Source organism: Trichoderma virens (assembly GCF_000170995.1).
Source record: "Trichoderma virens Gv29-8 chromosome Unknown TRIVIscaffold_2, whole genome shotgun sequence".
Taxonomy (NCBI): Eukaryota; Fungi; Ascomycota; class Sordariomycetes; order Hypocreales; family Hypocreaceae; genus Trichoderma; species Trichoderma virens.
In genome coordinates, this window is record NW_014013747.1 from 2,105,495 (window position 1) to 2,129,278 (window position 23,784).

The 23,784-nt window shown below is 51.4% G+C and overlaps 7 protein-coding genes across 7 annotated transcripts; 5 read left to right on the top strand and 2 right to left on the bottom strand.

Annotated features, from left to right (window-relative positions):
* Positions 1–389: 389 nt before the first annotated feature.
* TRIVIDRAFT_211762 (uncharacterized protein) lies at positions 390–4,085 on the top strand (the record flags this gene model as incomplete). The annotated part of the gene is made up of 2 exons (XM_014105293.1): positions 390–642; positions 688–4,085. The coding sequence occupies 2 exons, from the start codon at positions 390–392 to the stop codon at positions 4,083–4,085; spliced, it is 3,651 nt and encodes a 1,216-aa protein (XP_013960768.1).
* Positions 4,086–5,625: 1,540 nt separating this feature from the next.
* On the bottom strand, positions 5,626–8,695 carry TRIVIDRAFT_188839 (uncharacterized protein; the record flags this gene model as incomplete). The annotated part of the gene is made up of 4 exons (XM_014105294.1): positions 5,626–5,647; positions 5,833–8,344; positions 8,409–8,552; positions 8,632–8,695. 4 exons carry the CDS (start codon positions 8,693–8,695, stop codon positions 5,626–5,628), a joined length of 2,742 nt encoding a protein of 913 aa, XP_013960769.1.
* Positions 8,696–11,893: 3,198 nt separating this feature from the next.
* Positions 11,894–13,674, top strand: TRIVIDRAFT_70546 (uncharacterized protein; the record flags this gene model as incomplete). Its single annotated transcript, XM_014105295.1, has 3 exons — positions 11,894–12,153; positions 12,337–13,271; positions 13,348–13,674. Coding segments are annotated over 3 exons (1,522 nt in total), but the record flags the coding sequence as incomplete, so codon positions are not given.
* A 326-nt stretch (positions 13,675–14,000) lies between these two features.
* Positions 14,001–15,758, top strand: TRIVIDRAFT_218718 (uncharacterized protein; the record flags this gene model as incomplete). Its single annotated transcript, XM_014105296.1, has 1 exon — positions 14,001–15,758. One exon carries the CDS (start codon positions 14,001–14,003, stop codon positions 15,756–15,758), a length of 1,758 nt encoding a protein of 585 aa, XP_013960771.1.
* A 907-nt stretch (positions 15,759–16,665) lies between these two features.
* On the top strand, positions 16,666–18,663 carry TRIVIDRAFT_69492 (uncharacterized protein; the record flags this gene model as incomplete). The annotated part of the gene is made up of 4 exons (XM_014105297.1): positions 16,666–16,668; positions 16,850–17,352; positions 17,403–17,627; positions 17,688–18,663. The coding sequence occupies 4 exons, from the start codon at positions 16,666–16,668 to the stop codon at positions 18,661–18,663; spliced, it is 1,707 nt and encodes a 568-aa protein (XP_013960772.1).
* A 130-nt stretch (positions 18,664–18,793) lies between these two features.
* Positions 18,794–19,749, bottom strand: TRIVIDRAFT_50315 (uncharacterized protein; the record flags this gene model as incomplete). Its single annotated transcript, XM_014105298.1, has 2 exons — positions 18,794–19,594; positions 19,699–19,749. The coding sequence occupies 2 exons, from the start codon at positions 19,747–19,749 to the stop codon at positions 18,794–18,796; spliced, it is 852 nt and encodes a 283-aa protein (XP_013960773.1).
* A 361-nt stretch (positions 19,750–20,110) lies between these two features.
* On the top strand, positions 20,111–21,485 carry TRIVIDRAFT_77851 (uncharacterized protein; the record flags this gene model as incomplete). The annotated part of the gene is made up of 3 exons (XM_014105299.1): positions 20,111–20,192; positions 20,357–20,394; positions 20,483–21,485. The coding sequence occupies 3 exons, from the start codon at positions 20,190–20,192 to the stop codon at positions 21,345–21,347; spliced, it is 906 nt and encodes a 301-aa protein (XP_013960774.1).
* Between the last annotated feature and the right edge of the window lie 2,299 nt (positions 21,486–23,784).

Sequence of the window (23,784 nt, forward strand, 5' to 3'; positions counted from 1 at the left end):
ACAACAACGCGGGGAACCGACAAACGCCTTAGCAGAAAGCCCAAAGTTTTTTGCTGGGCCTCTTTTTTTTCCCGGGCTGCTCTTAGCGGCTAGAGCGACCCGGAACTGGTGAGGAGGCTCCAGAAGGCTCGCCGCCGGCCAATCAGCGGGCCGGATCGCGCCTGTGACCCTCCCCGGCAATCGCGCCAGAAAGTTCAAAGTGAAGAAGAGGCTGCAAAAGGATCGCAGCTTCAGTCCTGGACGCCGCTCGAGCTCGACCGCCGGCAAGACGAGCAGCAATCGGCAGACAAGAACGCCCTCGCCCAGAGAGGCCTTCTCTCGGTTTCTCTCGGTCGACAAGCAGCGATTCGCAGCCCTGGCGAATGAGCTGTTGCAGCCAGCGAGCAGCGATGACTTCGTCCAGCGCCCTCAGCCTCGACGGCCATCACGATGCCAATCCCGACGCCCAAGCCGCAGCTTCCACGACTCCAGCGCCTTCGCTAGCTGCTGCCACGGAGCGACTGCCCGACGACCCAAAGCCCGAGGCTACTTCGCCGCTGTCCAGAGCCGTGCAAGAGCCGGCGCAAGAGCCTACACGGGATCCCGAGCTTAAGCCCGGATCCACGATGGAAGCCTCAACCAGCGACAAGACGCCATCATCCGGTCCTCGGCCTGGCTCTCAAGGCGGAGGCAGACCATCAACTGCAGATACAACGCCGGCAGCACCACCACCAGCTGCCGTACCTGTAGCATCAACATCGACGTCATCAGCGCCCCCGACAAATTCCGCTTCTGCTGCGCCCCTACAGCAGACGCCTTCATCAGCAGATATTCCGGCAGCCTCATCCTCTGCAGCCTCCATCACAAACCGAGTGACGACTTCGCCGCAGCCGCCTCCAACGTTTGACGCTGGTGCCAAGACCGACAGCGGCATGGAGCCACCCGTTACACCAACACCAAATACCTCTGCAACCACTGGCTCTGGCGGGCCGAAAGATAAAATTTCTTCTCTGGGAAATGGGAGTGAGGACGTTACAATGGTGGATGCTCCTGTTGCCAACGCGACTCCTACAGCTGCTGCTGAGGTACCGCCATCTACATCTACACCGCAGACTACTCCGGTGGCTACGACAGAGCAATTACAGTCTTCAACGTCCTACACACAACAGGCCGCCACCATAGACCATCGCCATGCATACATGATGATGGCTTTGGCCTCCATGTCTGCAGCACCGCCCGCCATGTCGCCGCCGCCTACCGTGACTCCCTCCCAGATGACGCTGCCAAATCTCATGGGAGAAGGGTACTTTGGTACGGGCTCCGCTACTAACCTACGCCAGGCTGGCCCCGACATGGGCCTCGAGTCCTTTGCTCGTGTAGAGTTCGCCGACAGCGTCTTTCAGATGACCACCTACGCCGTCATTATCGGCCGTGACCAGCGAGCTCTGGAACAAGCCAGGCGCGATGGGAAGCGTGCTGACGAGTATCAACGGCGGGTCGAGGAGAATGCCAGCAAGGGGCTTCCACCGCCATCTCCAATGGCTCATGATCGCCACAAGTTTAGTAAATCGTATGTCAGTGAGGAGGGTGGCATGCTTGGCCCAGAATCTGATAGCGAAGAAAACGGCCGCCCGGCAAAGCGGCGCAAGACGAGCACGACAGGATCGTCTCAACAAAACGAAACTGAAAACCCCCAGGACAACATCATATCAAACCGTCAATACGTCTCCCATACCCCCGGAGCAGCAGCCGTCGACTTGGCCTCATTGAGACCGTCCCCTTGGCATGTTCCGTTTATTGGTATTCACTCTCCCGGCCCAAACATCGCAAGCAAAACCAAAGCCATATCTCGAGAGCATCTAAAAATCGCCTACAATCCAGACGAGGGCGTGTTTGAGGCAATACCACTGCATAAGAACGGATTTTTCTGCGAGGATGTGCATTACAAGAGCGAAAAAGTTGTTTTGAAGTGCGGTGACCGCCTGCAGATAAAAGATGTTGGCTTTAGATTCATCATCAACGGCGTGGAGAGAGGGCGAACCGGCGCAGAAGAGTATCAGGAGGAAGACGCTAAAAAGAAACGGCATGCTCATGGCGGAAAGAGTATGAGTTTCGACTTTGAGCAATCACATGGCAACGGCCAGATTCAAGATACAAGTGATGAGTTGTCAGATGTGGATGTCAGCCCGGCAGAATTGTCCGACTTTGGAGGGGACGATGAGGAGGAGGGAGAGGAAGAGAGGGCTGAGGAGGAGGGAGAGGAGGAAGACGAGGAAGAGGGCGACGAGGACGATGAAGAAGGGGACGCAGATGTGCCTGAAGCATCCATTGAGGGCGATTCTGAAATCAAAGATGAAGGAGAAGCTAATAACGACCTCTCGATGCCACAGATACCGAGGAAGAGGGGCCCTGGCAGGCCACCCAAGAACGGTATCATGTCAAAGAGGGAGCAGCGCTTGCTCAAGAAGCAGCAACAAGAAATGGCCAAGAAGACACTGCCTCAGGCGCCACCAGTTGAGCCGCCCATTAAGCGCAAAGTCGGCCGACCAAGGAAACACCCATTGCCCGAAGACGGAGTCGACCGCCCAGAGAAGCGCAAGTACAAGCCTCGGAAGCCGAAGAATGAGGACGGCGCCGAAGGGTCTGATGCGGAGAGACGGGCGAGAGAAAAGAAGGAGAAGAAGGCGCGGCCCAAATCGCCCCCCTTGGAGCTCAAGATTGAAGATTACACAGAGGAGCAGCTCCAGAAACCTAACAAGAACTATGGTGTTCTTATTGATGAAACATTAACGGCGGCAGGCCCTGATGGTCTCACATTGAAGCAAATCTACAAGAGAATATGCCAAAGATACCCGTGGTTTTATTTCCACACCGAGACAAAGGGTTGGGAGAGTAGCGTTCGCCATAATTTGATTGGGAACGAAGCGTTTAAGAAGGACGAGATGACGAATCTGTGGTCTCGAGTACCTGGTGTTGAGTTAGATGCTGGCAAGAAACGAAAGGCGACCTCTCCGGATCGAGGACTGGCGGCTGCGCAGGCCTATGGGCATTATTCGTATCCTTACGCCGCACAACACATGGCTCCTGGTGCGCATCCTGGTTATCCCCCCAGCCAAGCACAAGCTCCGGGATATCAAGCACCTGCGTATGCAGCACAGCCGAGCCACGCGGCGCGCCCAGTGCAGTATGGCGCGTCACAGTCACCCCCTGGACACCAACCAGTTCAGCCAGCCGTGGGCGCTCCGCCTCCAGCTCCGATCCAGTTGCCAGGATATGGTCCTCCAGCAGCCCCGGCTCGCCCTCAGCTGGGTGTGCCTCAACCTGGAGCATACAGCTCGCCGTATGCCTCAAGACCTCCTCCTTTGGCAAGCCCGGCAGTTAAAGCTGAGGACGGTGGCGTTAGTGTGCCGGCCGCCGTCGCAACGCCTGGCCAGCAGCCACCCCGAGCAATCGTTCCGGCGGCTACCGCTGAATCGAAGGCGGCCGTTCCAGGTGCTGTACCGGCATCTCAACAGACGACGGTGCAAGCTGCCGCCCACCCACCTCAAGCTCGACCACCAGCAGCACCTGCTCGGCCGATCATTGAGCCTCGCCTCCTCACCGCGGTTGTCGGCCTCAAGAATGGTCTTGTGGAAAACCTCAAGAAAGCTGGCAACCCCAAGGCCGAGGCCATCGTCATGTCGGCTTTGAATAGATGCATTGGACTCAAGAAAGAAGCCACTGAAAACGACAAGATGGAAGCGATCTGCATTAAAGGAATCCGTCAGGTCATCGATGGCTTCACCAAAGGTAAAAGCCCCACGCCCGGCAGCTCCACCGCGTTGCCGACAGATACACCACCTGTTTTCGAGCCCAAAGTGTTGGCTGCGTTGAACGGTCTGAAGGATGCTTCTGTCAATGCAATCAAGGCAGGTTTAGGTGAGGCCAAGGCCGAGGCTGTGACTCTGTCTGCTATCGACCGTGTCATTGGCCTTGCAGATGCGAGCATAATGCCCAAAGCTGCAGAGGGCGAGCCGGTGAGCAATTTTGAGGGGGTTGAGCAGCATCTCATGAAATCGATCCGGCAGCTGCTCCAAGGCATGAACCAAAAACTGCAAGGTGATTGATTTATGGATCATTTGTGGATGTCAAGATTTGTTTGGGAGAGGCAAGGGGGTTTAATGACTAGCGGCGGACTGGTGTGAGATTTTGATGAATGAGCATGAGCTGAACATATTTACAATGGCTGTGCTGTGCGTTGCAGGGGGTGGGAGTTTTGTGAGGCAAAAAAATGAACTGCTGGGGGCGTTTCGGCCACTAGATGAAAAGGACTGACACGGGTATACAATTTTTTGCTGTCCTTGTCCGGGGGCCACGGTTTGATACAAGCCCCTATATAATATGGTAGCGTCTTATTATTTTTTTCATCTCCGCCTTTCTGTTAACGAATATGAGTATGAGTGAGAGCCGTAACTGCATTTCCGCTTTGTGTCAGTGTGATTGCCCTGTTGATACTGATGATATTAATAAATACTAAGTATGGCTCATGATGAATCTTGTTCCTGATTTGAAACAAGGTACAAGACGTATACGTTTTTGTAAATGAATGGCCAGCCAGTGCCCCAACTGCTATTCAGAGGAACGAAATAATATTGGAAGATATCACATCATACCTTGCTATAATATTTCTGCCAGTCTCTGTGATTGCGTAGTATTAGTTCCTGCTACTACCTATTTCTAGTATCTCTAGTACCTCTAGTACCTCTAGTATCCCTAGTATCTCTGCCCATTTCTGGTACTTAAAATATACATCTCTATAGGTAGATAACTCGTGTCTATATAGGTACGCATGGTACCAAGTTTGTCTAGACATAACATATTCATAGCTCCCTCCCTGCCATAATGAATAGCCACACAGGTAGAATACTGCTGCCAAGCAGCCACTTCTTAGAAAAAAAGGAAAAGACATCAGAAAGAATCTCATCAATTAGTGTTTCGTACTAGAAAGAGAGAGAAACAAAAATCTTCCATAGATAAGCACCAGAACAACACGGGAAAACCCCCCTCTCCCTCAGCCAGCCCTCCTCATTCATTCATCCATATAAAAACAACCCTCCCTCACTTTGCGGGACTTTTGTATTCTTTTCCCCCTTCAGTCTCCTCTCTCGTTTTGCCCAGCACTTTCTCTCCACACAGCGCCAAATTTGAACAACAGTGAAAAGGGGGAAGCAAACAACATAAAAAAAAAAAAAACATAAAAAGAAACTCTGTCCCAAGCACACTACTCCCTTTTCCAACTTTCTACTCCTTCTCGTCGAGCGGGGGCGAAGCAACAAAAAAGGGGGAGGAATCGAGCTAGAGGAATATGTTGAAAATAGACATGGCAGCAGTCTGGTCTCGCCAAGACGGCGATTGTAACAGCAATTAGCATATATTAGCTGACTTTTTTGTGCCAGAAAGGGACGAGTCTTGACGCATGCGAAAGAAAAGCAAAGAATCAATAGATGGATATATAGACACGCTTCCCCCCTTTCAAGCAAGAAATAAGTCGAGAGAAAAATAGAAAGAGCAGAGACAGCCCGGTCGTCCCCCAGAAAGGGAGACGAAGAAACAGAACAAATTATTAAAATGGCAAGAGAGGAAAAAAAAAAGTGATCAAAGGTCTCATCATCGAGTCTTTCTCATTTGGCTGTCAAAGCCATTCTCATGTCAAATTTCCGAGTGTTAAAAAATATTTCCTTCTGGCGCATAGCCAGCCCTTCATGATACGTTGAGATCTCATTTCCCTCTTTTCAAGCCCTCCTCCACCGTAGCGCGCTCTATGCACTCAAGGGGGAGAAAGTACCGTCCTTGTCACCAAAGTTGACGTCCAACCGAGCGCCGTCAATCTTGAGAGGTGCCAACTTGTCTACGCCGGATACACCACTATCCGCTTCGCCGACATCTGCCGGCTGAGGATCTTCAAAGCCCGGGGGGCGATGGCGCATCTGTTTCGCCTTGGCAAGAGATATTGTCTTTTGCTGATAAGTCGTCGTGATTGGCTGGGTGTCATCTCGTTCGATTGTCGACTTCATCAAGGCAGCCATCCACAGACGGCCCTGCTTGAGGTTTGGCACGGCGAAATAATGAACCGTCGGCTTGGTGAAGCTAACGCCCTTGGACAGACCCGCTCGCGGTGGGACTAATTTGAAGATGAACATGGTATCGTCGCCTTTGTCCACACCTGCATCATCGCCCGCGGGTGCGCTGTGACTACCCGGCATGCTTGGCCCGCCAGCCGCACCAGTCAGGGTGGCATGCAGTCCCGTCAGCCTCTCGTTGTCAGCTGGAAGCACACGGTGGAATGAGATATCGATGAGACCCTTTTCTTGGTCGTCGTCCTCAGAGTAGTAATAGGCAAGTCGGCGTCCCTTGAGAACAAAGAATCGGGGCTTCCACGTTGTCATCAGATTGGAGCTCTTCTTCTTCATCCAGCCGTAATAATCTGCGTCCTTCATGGCCACCTGAGGCGATATTTTTAATAAACCCTGAGTATAAGCACTCGTTTCCTTCTTGCCCTTCTTTCCACCCTTCTTGTTGGAGGGAGCCGTCGCCGTGACGGGACTCTTGAGGGCTTCATGAGAATCGAGGTCGAGGCTTTGCCCAGCCGAGGCGGTGCTGGATCCTGTTCGCACCGGAGAAGGTAGAGGCGGCTCATTAGTTGATAGATCAGCTGATCCCCCAGCCTTGGATCTCTCAAAAGTAAGCTTATCCGAGATGGCTCGCATGGCTGGTCGAGTGGCTTTGCCGACTGGCTTGGTCACTGATGAGAGCCAGTCGGCGCTGAGGCCCTGGGCTCTACCGACAATTGGCGATGACTCCGCCTGCGCAGGACTGACGACAGTGTCCAACTTGGTGACGGCCGGGGCAGGCCCGTCCTTGGCTGGGGGCGGCGGGCGAGCTGAATCGGTCGTATTCGTGGAGGCATTTCGTTTGTGGGGAGTCGGTTGGATGCCATAGTATTTCTGGGCAGCAGATGGCGCTCCGTCCCGGAAAGAGTCGACGCTACCGTATCTTGAATGTCGGGAGAGGGCGGTTGCACTGCGTACCCTCTGCTCGTCCGCGTAACTCTGCTGCGTCCCGTAGTTAGCGCTATCACGTTTTCGCAAGAAGTTGCGCTTCCTCCCATCTACCTCAGTGCCGGAAAAGTAGCCTCGGTCCAGCTCGACGGCCGAGTCCTGCAAGTCCGTTTCGGATGCGCCTAGCATTTCTTGCAATCCCGTGGAGGAGAGCGGTCTTTGAGAAGTCTGAGAGACAGCGCCGCCCAGGGTCCAGTTTCGATCAAAGGAAGGTTGTTTCTTATGCACGCCATCACCGGCAGAGAGGTTCGCGTTTGCCGATACCTTGGGCACCGTCGCATTGGAGCCTGGAAGGCGGAATTCGGTCGATGAGTGTCGTCGTGAGTGGTTCAGGTCCCGAATGGACGCTGCTGACGGGCGCTTGAGGTGCGTACGTGATGGGCTCTCCTGAGTGCCATTTGTTGGGGTCATATGAGCGGTTGGAGAGGCCTTGTTAGATGACTGAGCCAGGGACAGGCGCCTAGCCTGGACGGAGGTGGGTCGTGATATTGAATTCCCTGTCAGGGTGCTCGTTCGACTTCTCGTCCGTTTCGCGTCCTCGGATCCGCCATCGCTGCCGCGCGTATGTGTAGCGCGCCTCGAATCTGGTTCGTCGACACTAACCTCATCTTGGAGAGCCTTAATCTTCTGCCACGTTTTAAGGCGCCGGCCGACGGAGCCTAGGTCGAAATCCTTGATAAACAGGGAGCTCTGATCCATGCTCAATAAAACTTCACCGGAAATTTCCTGGTCTCTAAACACTTCGCAGTGGTGCTTCTCCACGCCCTCAGTGAAGAGATATTCGGCCACGTCGTCCGGAGACCAGGCCTCCACCTCGGCGCGACTATGCACTGCCTCTTCCTCTTCGTCCGTCTCTTCTCCTTGAATATACGACATTCGGTGGTCAATCGCAACGCTGTACTCACTGCCAGAGTCTGTAGCGGCAGCGTTGCCATGACTGGTGCCAGGCGGTGACTGCAAGTGAGTGATGTGCTCGTTGATAACGTTCAATGTCTCGCTGAGAAACTCGTCCTGTCCCGTATTGTCAAGGCCGGAAATGGGTGAGCCTGTGCCACCCAGGCCAGACGTTGGAGCTGATTCAGCTTTGGTCAAATGCGCTGGCAGGGCAGATGGCGTCGCGCTTGTACTGGCCGATGCAAGAGCATTTGCGTTGCCTTGGAGGGCGGTTTCTTGCGTGACTTCCACCAAGGGCGACAGCGGCTGTGAAGCAACGAAGACAGGAGTTGAGGTTGGGTTTGAAACGGCTCTTGGGGTCGGTCGGGTGTAGACTAGCGAATTTAGCCAGTTAGCAGAAGATAATCGATCAAGGGAGGGAAACGAAGGGTTGCACACCTTCGGGGAAGAGGCCAGTATTGTTGTTCGCGACATGGCGCCCCAGGAACCATCCATCACCAAACTCATCGTCTCGTTCTAGTAATTCGACTCGGTCTCCCTTCTTGAGACTCAGCTCATCCGAGCTGCGGGCAATAAAGTCATCTACATGAAGAAACAGGCTTGGTTAGAATCTCGGCGCAATAGTTGTTGGAGGGGGCAAAAATCAACGTCGAAGACGTACGGATCACCATCAAAACGTCACCCACATCGGGCCGGGTAGGCCCATCGTTTGCTCGCGAAGCCATGGTCTTAGATGGAGGGGCTGAGGCGATTCGATTCGACAGAGACAGAGACAGAGATGGGGACGGAGACGGAGACAGACGGAGCAGAGTCGAGGCGCTCGGAGAGTCTGTCGTTGCCCGGCTCAACACCCCTTTGAAGCCGCTTGGGCCTCTTCAAGCTTCCGGGGACGGAGGAGGCGAGGGCTGGCGGGTTCGCCTTGTGCGCCGTATCCAGCGACCAAGAGCAAGAGGGCTGTGCCGACAGGATTGAAGCTCGGCCAGGGGATGATTGGACGGCCTGGTGGTTGAAGTCGGGTTGCAAGAGAAGGACTTTAGCGTGCTGTGGTACGATTGGGCGGGCTTCTTAGTGGGCGGGAGGCACGCGGCGAATCGCAGGGGCGAGCAAGATCTGGTAGGCTCGTGCCAGTGCCTGTAGCACCGAGTACGGAGTACCTGGCTGTGCCGCCTCCCCCTCGGCGGCTAGCTGGTACCTTGTACCTGGGCGACGCACAGTGCGAAACTATGCAGACGACACGGAGCATGAGGATATTAATAGAGGCGGGCTCTCTTCGTATGTGCCGGTCCACACGGGGGCTCGTATGTGCCCTGGCAAAGGCATTGATGGAGTGCATTGCAGGTGCTCCATTACGTGGTCGTACGAAGTGGGTTGAAGCGTCTTATGGCGATCTACAAAGAGATGCTCCTCGGCTGCTTGTACTTGGCCAAGGAAGGTAATTGAGATGCCGGTGCCTGGTATCTAGTTTCTCTACTAGAAGAGCGTAACGATAGTAGCAGGAATTAGACGCTATTAACGGGCATTTATTATGATGGAGATAGCAGCAGGTGATGGCCGAAAGAGGAGCTACCATCGCTACTAGCTGGTAGTAGCAGACAATTAGTAGTTGTAACCTGGCAGATAAACACAGTAGATGTGTACCTGTAGCAGCAGCAGTGGGAAATACCTCGAGCTACTCAATTTACATACATCTTCCTTTACCTTCTTTACCTGCGTAAGTCGAATCACTAGAACGAGACGACGAATTTGGTGATGAATGGTTCCTAGAACGCCACGTCGCGAACAACAATACTGGCCTCTCCCCATGCCCGGCCGTCTCAACCCAAACCTCAGCTCCTGTCTCTGTCGCCTCTCAGCCGCTGTCGCCCTTGGTAAGGCCTCCTCCTCTATTCTGTTTTACCACGACATGTACGAGTACTCGTACTAGTAGGACTATCGTACCAGGTAGCCACTCCCTTGCATGTATGCGCATGTACGACTCCGCAATGAGGCCAGCCCTGATAGTCGCACAAAGGTCTGACTGAAAGCTAACAGGCTGAACACCAACTCCAGCACAGTGTACGGGATGCTCATATCCCGTACCAAACACGCGGCGGCTCTCTTTCCCCCTCTTCTCAGTGCCATTTCCCTCCACCTGACTTGTGTTCTCAATTAACCGACTGCTGATATACGTATACGCGGACAGCGTTGCAGCAACTTCATTGCGAAAACGGGCCTACTGCACTCCGTGCGGGGCACGGTGCCCAAACCTCCTCAGCCGTCTGGTTAGCGGCATGCAGTAGCTTAAGCCACTTGAAAAAGCAAAAAGTGGTTTGAGGCCGCTGACAGCAAACGGCTAGCCAGCAGTGGAAACGGGGGAGTTCCAATGTTGTTTTAGTTTTGAGGCTGCTTGGAAGGTGGCGGATCATGACTACCGTACCTAGTAGGTAAGTTCACCTGATTGTCAAACGTCAACTGAGAAAGGCGGAAATTCATGCTTGATATTGACACCGGCGAGAGACACACATAAATGTCCAGTGCGTGCTGCATGTGCTAAGACATCGAGATGTGGTGGAGTTGGGCATGAGGAGCACATGGATGTACATGTACATATGTACGGAGTATGTGGTGTTAATTAACATGGATCAGCTACTTACATGTATGTACCTACAGTAGACAACCAATATGAACCCTGGTTACTACCACTACATGTACAGAGTACAAACCTATAGCTGGTAGTAGTAATATGCGCTGCTACCTAGCAAGTATTATTCATGTCTGATATAAGGCGAGGCTGTATGGACTGGACTGATAACACCAGCAAGGGATGCTCCCTCTTGTTTGCTTCGCTCGTAGGATCATTAGCGGGCTCCAAGGCAAATGGGAAAACGAGACGACCAAGACACCATCCCTGCCATTGAGACGCCACCATGCATCTTGCTCGACCTCTTCATTTTAGAGGGCGGCCTCTGTGTAACGTCGCCTACCGACATACATGGACTTGTACATAGGTGGTCGTTTGTGCGGGAGCTGGCTGGGAGCATTGGTCCGTTGCACAAGAGCTTTCGACAGACATGTACCTGCACAATACAGATTGCCACTCGCAAGTACCTGTATTCTCTACCTGGGTGTCGTATCGCGGCATCCGGCTTCAAGCAGCCAGGAAACGTGCGTGGAAGCCTCTAGAAAGCCTCTCATTCCCAACGACACGGTGACAAACTGCATGCTGCCCTCACCGCTCAACTCTCACCAGAGCCCGGATGTTTGTCCGCTGCAAGGCTTGCAGTGGCTGCATGGAAAAAGCAAAAAGAGGGAGTGTGACAAACAGCGCATGGACAGAGATCCCTGCACCGTCACCCTCAGCTCTGTCGCTGCGAGCAGGCTGGCACAGGCATTTCGCCCAGAGCGGCATTCATGTCCCGTCAAAAGCTCCGTAGTGGCGCTCGCTCCATTAGCTATTGTCCCGTACATGTGCGGACATACGTGGTTAGTATGATGCAAGACGATCTCATCTGAGACATGTTAACTGCTGCCATGTAGTTCATCACTTACTAGAAGTGTGTAGGTAGATACGTAAGGCACATGTAGCTGCTGAGGTATAAATACTTGGGATGCTGGTACTCTGGTGCTCATTGTTTTGTTGTTTCTCTCTCTCTCTCTCTCTCTCTCTCTCTCTCTCTCTCTCTCTTCTATCCTCATCCGTACACTTTGTTCCATGTATTTGCTCCTGACTTGAATGTAGCAGTCTCTTTTTGTCTACTTGGGCCCTTCTTATCCCTTCCTGCTTCTTACATCTTATACCGATCCAACTCACGACCATTAGTGTTGCTGCAAGGATCCATCTACTAGGTAATACAGTCAGTCCTACATATCTGTCTATTCCCAGAATCCATACTTGCGGGACCCAACTAACAGTCGCTTCCCGCCAACAGACATAACCAACCGTCATGCCTCCGAAGCCTCGGGCCAAACAGAATCGCAAGCCAGCACAACGGAAGCCCAAGCCAGGCATCAATGGTTTGCCGTTGGCAGTTGATCCAAGCGTTGTATATACGGCTACTGCCGCTAATAATGCAGCCACCTCTGCCATGCCTCCGCCATTGCACGCTCCCGTCCCTGGCTCCATGTCGGTGCCAGTCTCAGATACACAAATGGCACATGAGCATGTAGACCTGCATACTACATTGCCCCTTACTTCTTCTCATGGGTATGACTCAAGTTTTTATTGTTTAGTTCTTTCTCATTCCCTTGTCTTCCTTTCTCTTCTTTGTCAATAGAATCTTCCATCGCTCTTGGCCTTTTCCTTTGTTCTCTAGCGCGCAAACAAAGATCATGTCCTTTGAATACTCGGATCTATGTCTGCTAACGAGTATATATGTGTGGTAAATAGCGCGTCGTCTGGACTGCCCTCTCCATCTCTCACAGATGAAGCAAGTTCAGCAACCACTCATGCTCAAGCCGTATCATACTGCCAACTCGCAGAAGCAGCAATGGCGTTTCACCCAGTTCATGAAAACACGACCAATCAGGCCATGAGTGGTCAAAACGGCCCTGCCATTTGGCAGAGACCAGTTCAAGAATCGAACCAGCCAACGACAGAAGCAACTCATCTGCACGAGGCCATGTTGCAGGCCATTTCAGTGCTACGACAGCGAGTCGCTGAATTCAGTGGTGAAAATCCATGTCCAGTCAACAACTCCGAGAGGGATCGATATGGCAATCTGGTCGCCGCCAGTAACGAATACGACGTCTTTTTTCTCATTCTTCACCAGCAGTACTGTTGTTGGTTGATAGACAAGAAGATATCATATGAGAATTTGCAGCCCGTTCCCCCCGAGCTCGTGGACGTAACCTTTAATGAGTTCGGATTCTATGCCGTGTTCGGCGATGATAGACACATCACTTACCCTCATTGGCTATGGTACTCCAAATTCCCTGGGTTTGTTAATGTTAATGTCGGCCTTGACCGGGAGTTTAAGCAGGTCAGGGACTTCGTCACCGCGTTTGGCATGAACTGGCCGGAAATGAAAAAAGGCCTTTTGTCTCAGATGGTGCCGCTGATGGCGTATCAAATCCGTGATGGCCTCAGATGTGCGTCCAATTTCATTGCCGTTACACTGTTTACGCGCATCCGTAGAGCAATCGGAGTTGTGGATTGTCCACTGACAGCCCGATTTAACTTGATCTTTAACATGGACATGAAGCAGGAAGCCTCCTTTGAACAGCATAACGCCTCCCCAATGGAGAAGAACATAGCTCGCAGTGCCGTTATGGCGAGCTACATGGAGCTCGTGCAACAGATTCGAGAGGGGGCCCGTCGGCCAGGTGAGTCAAGGCCCTCAACTATTTTAGGACAAGATGAATCGGCGAGGCTGACTGATGCGTGATCATGTGTGTGTAGTATCGGCTGCGCCAGCTGCCAATCCATCGGCCGGGATGCTGGCACCTGGGCTTCCTGTAGCCAACCACGCCAGCGTCAACAGAGACCAAAGCACAAACACAAACAGGCCAGACATGCCGCCTCGTCAGCAGCAGCAGCAGCAGCAGCAGAATCTTTCTCAACTTCCACAAGGCCCTCCTCAAAGCCAAGCGCATGCTGCCATGAGCCATCAACCTCATGCCCCCCCTCCACAGCCCTTTCAACGCCGACGCCGGCCACTTGACAACCCTCAGCCTATCCTTTTACCTGCGATTCAACCGCCGGCTCAGCCCACGGCAAGTTTCCAAAGTCAGCTTCAACCTCAACATCAACCTCAACCTCAACATCAACCTCAACATCAACCTCAACATCAACATCAACCTCAACCTCAACATCAGCCCCAACTTCAGCCTCAACATCAACCTCAACCTCAACTTCAGCCTCAACTCCAGCCTCAACTTCAACCTCAGCAGTTTGGTTTGCGCTATCCACTTGGTGTGGCCCAACACCAACAACCTCCTTCACAGCCTTTCATGGTTCAAAGACCACCAGGGCAGCCCGTCCCAGAGCATCCAAACTCGCTTCCTCCAATAATCTCGCCGCAACATGACATGGAATCGATACCACCTACAGCCATGCCACAGCAACAACCGAGTCACAACCACTGCCATCCTCATCCTCACCCTCACCCTCACCCTCATCCTGATCCTCATCTTCCTCCCTCTCCTATTCATCCTCCTCATCACCAACCCCTTCAGAGTCCAAATCTCCATCATCCAGCTCACAGTCACAGTCAGAGTGTCGATGCTCAGCCAATGCAGCATCCCATTCAGACCACTCAGGGTCCTCTACCAACCCCATGGCTTCGAGAGCAGCAAGTCCAGAGACAGGGTGATAGCAGCCACCAACATCGGACACCGTCTCTGCCTTCGAACGGTCCATTTCCATTCCTGCCTCATCACCATCACTCTATGCCACCAAACCAAATTCAGCAGGGTCCCTCGACAGCCCAGGTGCTTCAGGCTCCTTGGGCACATCAGCCTCCTCCAGCAACTCTGGCTTCTCCGATCCTTATGTCTCCTCAGCTTCATCAGAGTCACCACGCCCCAGCACAGATGATGCAGACTCCCGTTTTGCACCATACACAGCCGCAAATACACCCTCAAAGCCAACATTCACCATCCGTATCATCCCCCGCCTCAACACGAAGCCAGTCTCGCCACTTCACTACTCATGCTCTCTCCCCGGCCGAGCGTCCCCACACCCCGCATCATTGGACATCAGTAGCAACGGGCCTTCACTTGACTCATTTACGCAGCCCTCAAAGGGTTTCGTCAAGTCTGAGTCCGAGTCCCGGTACGGAGAGGACTCGTTACTACCAATTTTTCTCAAAGTTCATCTTGGAGCCAAGAGAAATTCAGCCCCGCATGGAAGTAACAAACTTGGAATTCGATATTACCCAGGACGATTTGAACAATCTCTCCATCACCACCAAACCATCCGACCCGGCCGCTAACGAACCCGTGCATGAGATACCCGTCAGCAGGTATTATAACAATTCTCATCGATACCGTGTCCGACTCTGCGAAAGCCGCAAGCAGGAGGGACGAACGACTTTCGATTCAGCTACTTGGTCTCGAATTCCAACTCACTGGCCGCCGCACTTCTTCACCTCATTTAATGAACAAATACTCGAAGTTCGTCGCAAGCAACATTTTCATCATGACTTGCCTGTCGAACTCACCGATTATTTGATCGAAGGCAAGAATACGATCAAAGTGAGCTTGCCATGCTTCGCTCAAAATGTAAAGACAGGCGTGAATTACTTCATGGCTGTGGAGCTCATAACTACACTAAACCATGAATCTGTCTGGAATTTGGTGACGTCTAGGCCTCATGCCAGTGTAGACGACACAAAAAACAAGATAATAGGGCGGCTGCAGAGACTGGAGACTGATGAAATTGCCATTAAAAGTAACACTTTGACGGTCACGGTCGCAGACATTTTTAATTCCAAACTCGTTGACATGCCCGTCCGAGGCCTTCAGTGTCTACACCTCGAGTGTATTGATTTGCAAAATTGGTTGAATTCGCGTCCAGCCAAGTGGCCGCAGGAAGAGGGCGAACCATCAATGGTAGACACTTGGGGTTGCCCCATATGTGGTATGGATGCCCGGCCTTGCAACCTTGTAGTGGACGACTACTTCATCCAAATAAGAGACCAGCTGTCGGAGAGCGGTTTAAGTAACGTCAAGAACATTGAGGTGTATGAGAATGGCACCTGGACTCCAATAGAAGAGGCCGATGACAAGGGATCATCAGATAATGACGGCGCTCCGCAGAATTCATCAGGTCAAGAGGCACAAGAAGGGATGCAAATTGATGCAAATTGATGCAAATGATATGATGCATCATTAATACTGCCATATATCACCAACATCATTGGAAAAGGTATGAAGCTATACAGGCATGGACGAACAACTTGACTGAGCCACAATGGGATCAAGGCATTTTGAGTCATTTATACGGCGACAAACTGAAGCATGGGCGGTCGATTTTTCACGGAAGTTCATTGAATACAGCTTTTGAGTCAATTCCAATCGGCAGTCGCCGGATGGCAGTTCTCAAGCTCACCTATACTATACGCATGTTTGAAGTCTCTGTGGATAGGTACATGTATGTAAAGACGGGAATGGGACGTCTTTCGTGTGAATAGCAAAGCTGGGCAGTTTATTGAATGAGCATCTATGTTGGTTAGTCATATGATGATGTTATTATTTACAGAATGAGATTCAGGCAAGCAATACAGAATGAAGAAAATAATGATTTTTGTTTAAACAAATATGGGTGGCTTTAATTTGTAGAGACTGAAGGTCCGGTGAGAGACTGACATTGGACACAATTATGGGCACTTAGTTTGACGTATGTTGCTGACATGCTGAGTGAGATCCGCTGAAACTCATCTCTAATTCAGCGCTTCCACTCGACCAACCCCGCCAGGATCTCATCCGTCGGTAACGACTGGAGGCTCTCATTGAGCCTTCCAAGACACAAAAGAACACGAAGCAAACCATAGCTCTCTTTGATTCAAGCATGATGTAGCCAGTAACCGCTTTGTCCAAAGGTTGAGCGGGAGTATGAGCGGATTTATAGAGACGCCGAGGTCGCAGAGCCCTCCGCGACGGCGCCGGGCATGCGAACAATGCTCCAAAGCCAAAGCAAGGTGCCATTTTCAAGCATCGGATTCATCTTGTGAAAGGTGTGTGTGCCAATCAAATGATTGTTTTCTATATACTTACCATGGTCAACTGGTAGATGCAGCAAGATGGCAATCAGCTGCGTAGAACAAACAAGTCGGAGTTTGAGAAAGCCGAGGCAAATCAGATTTCACGATAGGTCAGTTTTCTCCTAAGACACGGCCAGCTGGTATTAGCTAATATGGTAGGTGTTGTCAAGAATATACAATACTGTTTCTGGGAAACAGCAGACGGCCATCTCGCCTTCGAGAAACCTGGATGGGGATCAGTTACCAAACCAAAGTGATGGCGTATCTGACTCAAATCCTGGCAACTCGCCGCTCGTAGCAGCCCCGTCTACATGTGCTACAGAGATGTCTATATCTATTTCAGCTTCAGATATGGAGGTAGAAGAAGCAGCAGATCTCGAAAGCCCTTCGCCGCAGAATACCCAGGGAACACAGCTATTTAATATTCCCTGGTCAGAGGCAGACGAAATTCTCCATGTATTCCGGCAGAAATATGTGCATCATTTCCCATTTGTCGTCTTAGAGAACGGAATATTTGCCCGCCAGCTAGAACAGCAGCAGCCATTTACTTTCAAGGCAATCTTGTTAATTGCCGCTCCGTTGTCGCCGCTGGTGACTGCAGCAATGAAGGAGGACCTCTTTGCTCTTCTCGGTCAACGTCTGTTCACTGAGAAGGAATTTGACTTGGATCTCCTACAATGCGTCTTAGTTTGTATTGCTTGGTATATATGAATGATTGTATTGGTGACAACCATCGAACTGACAAACTTAGGGCTGATATATGCAATCTGAATAATCACCAAATCACAAATCTCACATACACCGCGCTTGGGTATGCCCATAATCTGGCAGCTTCCGGGAGGTCATTCAATGCTTCTCGGCGTGAAAGTAACCCCTTCAGCAATATCACCTCAACTGAAAGCCCGGCAATACACCTCAAACTCGGCGATATCGATGCCCATAGAGCGTTCTTGGGTTGTGTCAGTGTGCTTTCAGTGTAAGCTACACAATATTGGCTGCCAAAATCGAGCATCCTTTATTAACTCTGACGGTGTAGAGATTCGGCCCGTTTTGGTCGGCAGAATCCCCTCAGCGGCCCATACGTTGACCTATGTCGCAGCTTGCTTAGGCAACATCCTGAATGTCCCTCAGATTTTGTTCTGGAGCGATATGTGCGGATGATGCAGCTGAACGATAAGATATCTGAGAGTTTTCACGCCAATACGATCCATAATGGAAGGGAATCCTATCTTTCTCTCATCGAGGAGTCTGCTCTGCGGCTTCGTCCCGAGCTGGATAGCGCAATAGAGTCGCTGGGTTTCGATCAACAGCAATTTCGCTGGCCTTCCATTGGAAATGTTGGCAGCCATGAGAAATCCTTTAGGCTGATCTACAACTACTTAATAGTACGGCTCTACGAACCAGCCACACGCTTTGAACAGGCTACAATAGAAATGGAAGATGCCTCGCTCGATTTGTGGCGGCGATGTTTGACAAACAGCCTATCTGCCACCAAGGCATATTTTGAGAATCTACTTGCAGCCCGTCCTGATGGTTGGTACACCTATCAATCTACAATTGTTATGAAGCCGATCATATTTGTGATGATCATCGCTGTCCGCCTCCTTTTAATCAACGTTCCTGGCTGGAATGCCCAGCTGGTATATCCCGAATTCGACCTTTCCTCCATAATAGATCAATTTGTTTCTCAGTTAGAGGGAGCTGAAGAGGCTCTGAAACAAGATAATGAGAAATTTGCGCACAGCGTAAATCTGGACAAGAAACCGGAGGGGATGGTGAAGTCGAGGAGATTGGCGGATATGGCAAGGAAGGCGAAAAGTATAAGGGAGTGGTATGAAGCAAGGAGGGGCGGAGTGGTAACAAGTGAACGCTTTGGTGATGAAACGGGAGGCCCAACTATCGTAACCGAGGGTGAGAAGCCGGCCACAGAAATTTGGTGGTCTCGTCAGCCACGGTGGTTCAGTGGGCTGTATGAGAATTTTGCTTGGAACTTTGACGACATGGAGGGCTGATAGGCTAAAATAGTAGCAGCGTGGCCAACGAGAAGAAAGAAGAATCATCTAGTATTGGCATCTATTTACATAAAAAGGGTCAAAAAATATTGCTGCTCTTTATATCGCTCTGGTGACATTATCATCAACATCATATCTTGGCCCGCGGCCCATAATTTGGCTTGATGGGGATCTTTGGGTGCGACCCCTCAAGCGCCAGCCCTGTAATCTTCTCCAGCTCTTCAACCGCCTCGTATGTTCTCCCAAGCGGAACCTTGATTGTGTTGAATCCTTGTTTGCGCGCTTCTTTCAAGTTCTCGCCAATATCGTCCAGGAAAACAATATCCTTTGGCGAAATGCCAGCCTCCCACCCTTTCTCTTGATATCGTGGGTCATGTGCGTTCTCCTTAGCAAAGGTATTGAGCTTTTCCAGGGCGAGCTGGTACATTTTTGGATCTGGCTTGCGGATGCCAACATGGGCTGACGATATGAATATGTCGAATATCTGGCGAACCGGCTCGTCAAAGAAGTCTTCCCGGTACATCTTGTGTCCGGGTGGGAATATAACTGTGTTGCTCAGAGCTGCCAGGATATACTTTCCGCTGGCTCTAAGATTTTGCAGGGCTGGATACATCCATGGGTCGTGCGCATCTGAACCACACATCATCTCGTTGAATAGCCACTTGCCATCAATCGTTGGCAGCGGGGGGGTTTCTTTAGCTAGGCGAGGGTCTTTTGCCTGTTGCGTCTTGTAGAATTCCTCCCATAATTCCTGTACATGGAGGTCCTTGGTAAACCCTTCGAAGAAGGCATCATCCATAGGAATCTGCCCTCGTTCAATCTTTTGCCAGAATCCCGTAGGGCCAGATTTAGAGATGGAGTAGTTCACCCAGCCGGGCGGGATTCCCAAACCAAGTTCATAGTCTAGGATGACTTGAAATGGCGATTTGACCTAAAATTGTCAGTAATATAGAAAGAGTACTCATGCACATATTCACTTGTAAGAGAGAGAACGCGATAGAGCCTGTTTGCCAAGGCAAGGGATACGCAACTTACACAAACACCGCCAATGTCAAACAAAAGAACTTTGGGCTTTAAATCTCCCATTTCGGCGTCAACTGCTTCCAAGATTTGATCAACAGAATAACTCTCGGGGTCCATTGCAAGAATACAAAAACAAAGAGCGGAGTCACTGCTGCTTTCAAGTCGAAATGGCGGCTCTCAGCATCCCCATCTTCAAACAAGTTGCCGGTACCTCGGTCCGCGCTCCACACGCGCCGACTGCGATAAGATAAGAGCGATGCACTCCATATTCTGAAGTGCTTACATAAGCCACGCTTCTTTCTTTCTTAGCTTGAGTCCAGGGGTCGTGTCAGGTGATTCGTCCCCAACCCGGCTTCCCACAGTGTGGAACTAGGCGAAGCGGTAGCGCACGAGAAATTTTAGGGCTTCAAAAATTAGCCCACCAAGATTTCAACCTCTATCCTCATCATCAAATTTTCAAAGTTTGAGGAGCAAGCCAGCCATCGCCAGGCACCACCGTCAAAATGGTAAGTTGGGCCTATCGTTGAAATCTCGACAATCGAGATGCTTCAACTGCAAAATGTGGCAGAAATGCCGCCAATTGCTCGTGATCGAGAGTCGTCGCAAGTTGCTTCGGAAGGAAGACGAGCATTCTGAAGCGCAAATTGCTGACTCGGGGATTTTGTGACAGCCTTTCCAAAAGCTCGCCAAGAACAGCGCGTACTACAGGTGAGTTTTCTTTGCATTGAACCCCATCTCCAAATTTCCTCTGGGGCAGGATCCGATGGAACAATGTGGCTAACGTTTTTCGCTACAGCCGCTACCAGACCAAGTACAAGCGCAGACGTGAGGGCAAGACCGACTACTATGCCCGTAAGCGCCTCATCACCCAGGCCAAGAACAAGTACAATGCTCCCAAGTACCGCCTGGTCGTCCGCTTCACCAACAAGGACATCGTCATGCAGATCGTCAGCTCTGAGATCTCTGGTGACAAGGTCCTGGTCGCTGCCTACGCCCACGAGCTGAAGGCTTACGGCATCAGCCACGGTCTGACCAACTGGTCTGCCGCCTATGCCACTGGTCTCCTGATCGCCCGCCGTGTCCTCACCAAGCTCGGCCTCGACAAGGACTTCGTCGGTGTTGAGGAGGCTGATGGTGAGTTCACCCTCACCGAGGCCGCTGAGACCGACGATGGCGAGCGCCGTCCCTTCAAGGCCTTCCTCGACGTTGGTCTTGCCCGTACCTCCACCGGTGCCCGTGTCTTCGGTGCCCTCAAGGGTGCCTCCGACGGTGGTATCTTCGTCCCCCACTCCGAGAAGCGATTCCCTGGTTACGACATGGAGAGCAAGGAGCTGGACAGCGAGGTCCTCCGCAAGTACATCTACGGTGGCCACGTCGCCGAGTACATGGAGACTCTGGCCGACGACGATGAGGAGCGCTACAACAGCCAGTTCTCCAAGTACATTGAGGACGATATCGAGGCCGACGGTCTCGAGGACCTCTACACTGAGGCCCACAAGGCCATCCGTGAGGACCCCTTCAAGAAGGTTGAGGGTGAGGGCAAGAAGACCAAGGAGGAGTGGAAGGCCATTTCTCTGAAGCACAAGACTGTCAGACTCTCCAAGGCCGAGAAGGCTGCCAACGTGCAGGCCAAGATCCAGAAGATCCTGGCTGAGGAGTAAAAAGGGGAATTTGGGCAGGTTGCAATTTGATTCTCGATATATTGGGTCTGGAGTTACAGGAATGAAAGGGTCGGTCCTCATGGTCAAAATGAATGAAAAGATACCTTCCAATCCGGATCATAGATCCATTGTTTCGTGCATTACCTTGTCCGAATTTTAGTGCAAGTGAGGTCTTGTCGTTTCGACGTGATGTCCAGTTGGCGTAAAATATTTCTTGGTACCTAAAAGTGCAGTGTGGCAGTCCACTCGCTTTCTCTGGCTTATGCGACAGTCTGTTACAAGGCTGTTTGCTGTTTTGAATGCATCAGAGGGCACTAAGATGTACACATTTTCTCTCCCTGCGCATACCTACCTAGTAGGTAATATTGATTCTATGAATAATAGCCCAACAGCACGAAGCCACGGTACTACCGCTTTACGAGTAATTGACGACTTAGTACCTATTTGTGCATATCTTACCTAGGTATAGGAGGAGAGTGCCGAGGTGAAAATTTCGCGACCCTGTTACCCTAGAGCGCGAACTTTTTTTCTTGGTCTCAGCGTGGATATGGTAGTCATGCCTATATCTTCCAGTCTTTGAATGGATAGGCACGCACCAGTGCATATCTCTTGTATTTTCAAGTACTTTTCCTCGGAAGCTGTAAACATATACCAACTTGCTGTTTGTCGCTTTAATGCTCCGCAGTCCCATATATTAATAGGCTATCTTTTCTGCAGGTGCTTACTCTCATCTCAACGAGTCCCACATCGCACTTACACCTCGTATGAATGTCATCTTTACCTGGCAGCTTGAGAAGCTAGACGACCTAGCTCTTGGGTTTTCTAAAACAACACGAAGGGCGATGGCCAAAACTTTGCGGACCATCTCGGCGAAGAACCTAGAGTAGCCGCTTGAACAGTTACATAAGCTTGGATAAACACATTTGCTTATTAAGGAGGCGGAAAGCGATCAGTCAATGCCATGGGCCCGAGGTTATGAAGCAATTTCCATCGTCCACGGAGCGCGGAAGACGAACAGGCAAAAATGGCGCTTCCGTTGACCCTTTTATTCAAACGTGGGACACATGCGCGGTTAATACATACATCTTCTTCATGCCTTGCATGAGGTTTTATCGGCGTTCCCCATAGCAAGGGTGGACCAGCCTGCCCCTTTCTGGCACGCGATGTCGGTGGTTTTTTCCATGGAAAGTTCCGATCTCAAGGGACGTTGACCATACTGGGGGTTTATCCCGTGTTAGTGTACGAATCACGGAATACTTGGCACCGTCATGATCACGGAACCAAACTGCTTCGGTTGCGTTCCACAGGTGGGCGAGGCCAAAGCATCGAACTGGATTTACGTGCATGAGGAATATGATGCGAGGAGTGGCCTACCTACCAGGCTAATTGGAGGTATAAGCCTGTACAGTACGACAACGATTTGCCACGTATTACTATATGTAGTATTTGCTGGCTGTCTCTCTCTTCTCGAGGTGTATGGCTCACTAGAATGTCTTGGATAATATTACTAAAGTACCTACTTCCAAGCAGGTACCTGAGGGTAGCACGGCACAGCGGCAGATACTCGTAAAATGACGTAGAATGCACTGGATGCCAGGAAAAGTAAATCGAAAGGGATCTTCATTTCATCTTACTGAGTCGGTCCCTTGCGTTAGGCGCGGATAGCAATTCACGTGCAGCGGCATCATCGTGGTGAGCATGCTCTTGTGACTTTGCATCCAATACGTCAGGGGGGCTAGATGTGCATGACCATAAGTTTCTAGCCGGAAAAGGGCCATTCCATCGGCCCATGGACGAGGCTGGAAGGCCTGATTGAGCCATTATTTTCCGTTTGGAGCTCAGGAGAACGGAAATACGTGTACATGTTTAAAGAAACATTTACGCTTGGTTCCGGTGATCGCTCGGCTCGTCCGGAGGTTTTGGGTGAAGCAAGTACCTAAAGGAGCATGTATCTCGGTAGCTGAATACGGCCGCGCCCACTGGATTCCAGGCTAGCACTCTAAACTATGGAGGTGGTTCATCCTTGCACAAGCGCATTTGCTGCATGGAGAAGTTCTACTAAGAGCAGATGGAGCAGACTATGCAGAATCGGTACTTGTCCTACGAGACTCAGGGACCCGTCAGCGCTGGCTGGCAACTAGGCGGCAAGTGCTTAGAAACCGGGGCCCGTTGAGAGGATTCCAGCGCAGAGAAAATTTTCAAGCTTTTGCGCGTGTAAATAAAGTCTGGGCTGTGGCTTGCAACCAGACACAGTCAGCTGCAGAGCTTCAGCGCAAAGAGAGCCCGGCCAGCGGAGTTCGCCTCCTTGCGTTCCCTGTTTGTCCAGAGATGCTCAGCGCAGGGAATCCTGTGGCGAAAACCACCATCCCCCGTCAAATCAACCAATTGGACGGGTCTCACTGCGACACAGAAAAGCACTCACAGGGGCTCGTGATTG